The sequence below is a fragment of the Alligator sinensis genome, unplaced genomic scaffold, assembly GCF_000455745.1.
Source record: "Alligator sinensis unplaced genomic scaffold, ASM45574v1 scaffold147_1, whole genome shotgun sequence".
NCBI classification, from domain to species: Eukaryota; Metazoa; Chordata; order Crocodylia; family Alligatoridae; genus Alligator; species Alligator sinensis.
This window is the reverse complement of record NW_005841847.1, coordinates 1,048,728-1,053,045: the sequence shown is the minus strand read 5'-3', so window position 1 is coordinate 1,053,045 and position 4,318 is coordinate 1,048,728. Positions and strand designations below refer to the sequence as shown.

At 41.8% G+C, this 4,318-nt stretch overlaps 1 protein-coding gene across 1 annotated transcript in view; it reads right to left on the bottom strand.

Annotated features, from left to right (window-relative positions):
* CNTN1 (contactin 1) overlaps positions 1-4,318 on the bottom strand; it is a 189,173-nt gene that overhangs the window by 130,143 nt on the left and 54,712 nt on the right. The window contains exon 9 of the mRNA XM_006015910.2: positions 1,745-1,862. Within this exon, the coding sequence (XP_006015972.2) occupies positions 1,745-1,862 (118 nt within the window). The remainder of the gene's footprint in view (positions 1-1,744; positions 1,863-4,318) is intronic.

Sequence of the window (4,318 nt, the reverse complement as noted above, 5' to 3'; positions counted from 1 at the left end):
GGAGAAACAAGACATATCTGAGGTCAGACCTTGCCTCATTGATTTTTCCCCTCTAAAATTGATCATAAGAGAAAATGCTTCTTTTTTATTGTCTTTCTTGTCTTTGTACCAACACTATTTGTAAAGCCAAAGAAACAAGCACAGCTGAGGGAAACAAATCTGTTAATCAATTGCAGCATTACAGAGAAAACTATAAACCACTGGTTAAGCTTACATATTATCGACAAGTATTTAATAATGAACAAGCAACCAGATAACTAACACCTTCATTCCTCAATTTGTGTTTTTGTGAAGTCTTGTAGGTCTGGTGGTGAGTGGGTGAATGGAAAGGAATAACAACTAACAGAGGGAATTACTGGAGTAGTGCAATGGGCTGAGGAACTCAAGTGAGCAATAGGAAAATGAAGGGAGGAGAACCAAAGGACTAGAGGGGGCCAGGAAGTAAGAGGGCAGAGGAAGTGGGAGAAGGGCAGGTGAATGGGGGAAGAGGCTAGGACCCAGGAAAGCAGTCCTGATGGGCAGCAGGTATGAGATGTATGAGATGCAAAAATTAAAAGGAAGCTGATTTGGGGAAACTCTGTGGTATGTCAGATGGCTGGGTCATCTAGCAGCATAATGGCATTAACTGGGAAGTTGTGTACAGAGGGCTCAGGGCCCCAGGCAATTCTGGGAGCTGCACATGGCAGCAAGGAACAGAGCCAGGCTGACCTGTCTCTATCGAACGGGGCTCTATCGAACCCTGCCCACCTGAGCTCCGCTCTCCCACTGCCCCACTGGGTGCAGACCCCGGACAACTCTGCGCTCCCACCAGCCCCAGCCCCACAGTCTGTGCTCCTGCCCAGCTGCAGCTTTCCCCCGCCCACCGCAACTTCCCTACATACTGCCCAGAGAGAGTGCTGCAGCAGAGACACAAGGAGCCTCTAGAGGCTGGGGAAGCCAAGCAGGTCCCCTGGCAGCTGCAGTAGTGGCAGCAGTGGCTCTGCCCAGAATCTGTGCATGCTGGCTAGGGCCAGGGCCAGGGCCCTCCCACACATGATGGTGAGAGCAAAGCGCATGGTCTAGGCAGGGCACAATTAATTGGTGGGCACTCATGGGCTGGCTGAAACTGCCTGGCAGGCTGGATCTGGCCTGCAGGCCATATTTTGCCCTCCCCTGTCCTAAGTGCATTATGAGACTGGACAATGTTGTAATGCTTGACTGGCTGGAGTGGGGCAGGAAAGAATGGTGACAGGAGGAGCTTTACTGCACATAGCAAGTTGTGTGTTGAGAGGTAGCATGGATTTTATAGAAAGTAGAGGATGCCCAGTAGAGTAGACCCAGTAGAGAGTTGTGAAGAGAGAGAAACCTCTTCATAACCAGTCTGCAAGGTCAGAATGATAGTGGTAGTCCAGAAGCACTGTAAACCCTTGTTATGAAAGCAGATCTGATTTGATCTGATTTGGCTTTTAGTGGCAAGTCAGCATGGGAAGGTAAAACTGGACTTACACTAGACTTAAAATTCAGTTCCTTAGCCATTTGGCAGTACTCTACTGCACCCTTCAACGTTTCCATAATTAAACATCATCTCAATTATATTCAATAGCAGCAATTCAAAACAGTTCTTCAGTATATGATCCCAGAGCAAGCAATGCAGTACCAAAAGTACTGCAATTTTCTTATACAAATCAGTGCCTGTAAATATGGAAAACATAACTACCATTTTAATCAGACTGGAAACTGTTTGACAAATAAATTTCTCACTGACCTACAATCTTCAGTTCAGCATTAGCATAAATAATGCCATGTGCATTTTCAGCTATACATTGATACATTCCAGCATCCTGAAAAGCCAGGCCCCGTATTCTTAATTCTCCTTTCCCGTACTATGAATAAAAAAAAGAAAAGTAAAGTAATAAGAATATTATTATGCACTACACAGTCTAAGATTTCTATCCATCCATATATCTTTCACTCTCTCTCTGTTTTTTTGGTATTAGTGTTGGTGTAGAATCCTTCATATCCCATTAAATACACTATTTCCCCCTATTTTACATTCCAGTTGTCATAGTCATGTATTACAACTACCATCTTTTAAACAAGAAAGAATCAGTGCTTTTTATCAGCTGAACAGAAAGAATATGGCTGAGTGACATTATGTACAGTTATATCTTAGACTACTGTATCTGTACTAATCCATATACTGCTGAAACATAAGAGAAAATGAGAAGCAGGAATTACCCTTTTTTTTAACCACACGATTACCAAACAAATCATGTCATGCAAGCCCCAGACCAGGACAATTTGATTTATTTCAACAAATTGTAAGAAAATATATACAGTGTATTGTTGAAAATTGTTTTACAACAATACTAGGTAGTGGTTGTGTTCAAGTCCAGTCCAGGTCCTAGACTGGAATGGAAATTTTCCTGAAAACTTCAGGAGGGTTAGTGCTAGCCACTTTGAACTTTCTTACTTCCACTAAGCAATAAATTGGCATTTATAAATATATACCAGATATAGTTTAGGAAAAATAAAACAGTAGACTGAGAAAATATTAAGGTATTTGGAAACAACAAAACAAGGGTAACTGCTTTAGGAAAACCATTTTAATAAACTATTTTCTTGAGAAAAAGAATGAGAATTTCTTCTTACATAAGGGTTGATTAAAGTGGGTGGGGTAGTCAAAAATTAGAGAAATAGTAGTTCTCTAAATTCCCAATAAGTGTCTGAATTACCTGTACTGTAGATAAAATGTTTACATCAGCTTTTCTAAAGGGAGCCATCTTTGTGTATTAACCAGGGAAAATATCTCATTTAAAAATATCTGATTTAGAAATGAAAAATGTTTTCATGACACTTAGAATATTTTTATTATTTCCTATTTTAAATCATCTTATAATTCCAACAGTGTAATTCTGTGATTTAAAATTGGAGAACTACTTAACATGTTCTGCAATTTGGTTTGTAGATTTGTTAGCAAAAGCCAAGTTAAACAGAACAGTCAAGTAATTTTCTTTCTTAAATCACTTGTTTATAATTAACCACAAAAGCTAGAAAATACTATTGTTTTCTTCTAGTTTAATCCCTTTCCATATGGCAGACACTGATATCCCTTCTCCCCCTAATCTCCATACATTGTTTTTAGAAACGTAGCCAAAATAGCTCTACTCTATTGTCTTCTTTGTCTGCATACTAGTATCACTGTCAGAACAGCTCCACACACACAGCAGTGTTAGTCAAATTGTGAACCCTTCTCTCATTACAGCAGCAGAGAACAGAATATTGAGAGACCAACATGAACAATGGCTACTACACATATTTTTGAGAGTGACTTAAAACAATATATTAAAGGTCTAGAAAACACTCCTAAAAATGGGAAAGCTGATGCAAAATTAAGCCTACATTATTTAACACTCATACTCTTCTTCTCATGTCTCTACACTACCTTTGACCATTTTGTTACTCATGCTTGTGCTTGTTTATTGTACTTTGCAAGATTTTCCATTGTATATGTGCCTTCGAGTCTCATACTGACTTAGAGTGTATTTTATATATGAGAAAATGTATGTATACATATGTAATATGTGTGTGTATATATGTGTGTGTACACACACACACACACACACACACACACACACACACATACACATACACACACACACACACACACACACACACACAGCAAAATGCAAGTAGAGACAACAGCCATTTCATTTTTAAACCTTACCCTCTGTATGACTATGACTCCGTTCCCTACCTTGTTTATGACAGATTAATGTTTAAAAGGGTAAAAATGATCTCAGGCCCTTATTGGTAGAATTTTTAGAGACGAGAAAAACAATAATGGTAGAAACTCCTAGAAAAAGGTATTGCAAGTGTGTGCTATTAGGGACAGATTGTCTGAAATATTATAACTTATATTAAACTATATTATACTAAACTAGCCAATTGCCGGTCAAAAATGCCGTGGGGGAGGGGACGGCTGGGGACAGCGGCCTGTGTCCAGCCCCACCCCACCCCACCAACTTCGGGGCCAGGTCCGCTCCCCCTCTTCCCCCTGGCTGCTTCAGGGCTGGGGTCGGGGCCAAGGCCAGGGCCACCCCGCCATCTGCTCCATTGCCTACAACACCAGGGGCTCATGGCTAGCGGTGCTGGCCTTGCCCACCTGTCCTCTCCATTTTCGCAGCCTGCAGGGAGCAGGGGCGATGGGGCCAACACTGCTGGCCCAACCTCTCACCATCCACTCCATCACCACTACTTGCAGGGTCAGGGGACCAGGGCCAGCAGTGCTGGCCTTGCCGTGGGGGGGCGGGGCCAGCGCTACTTGTCCGTCTGCTCT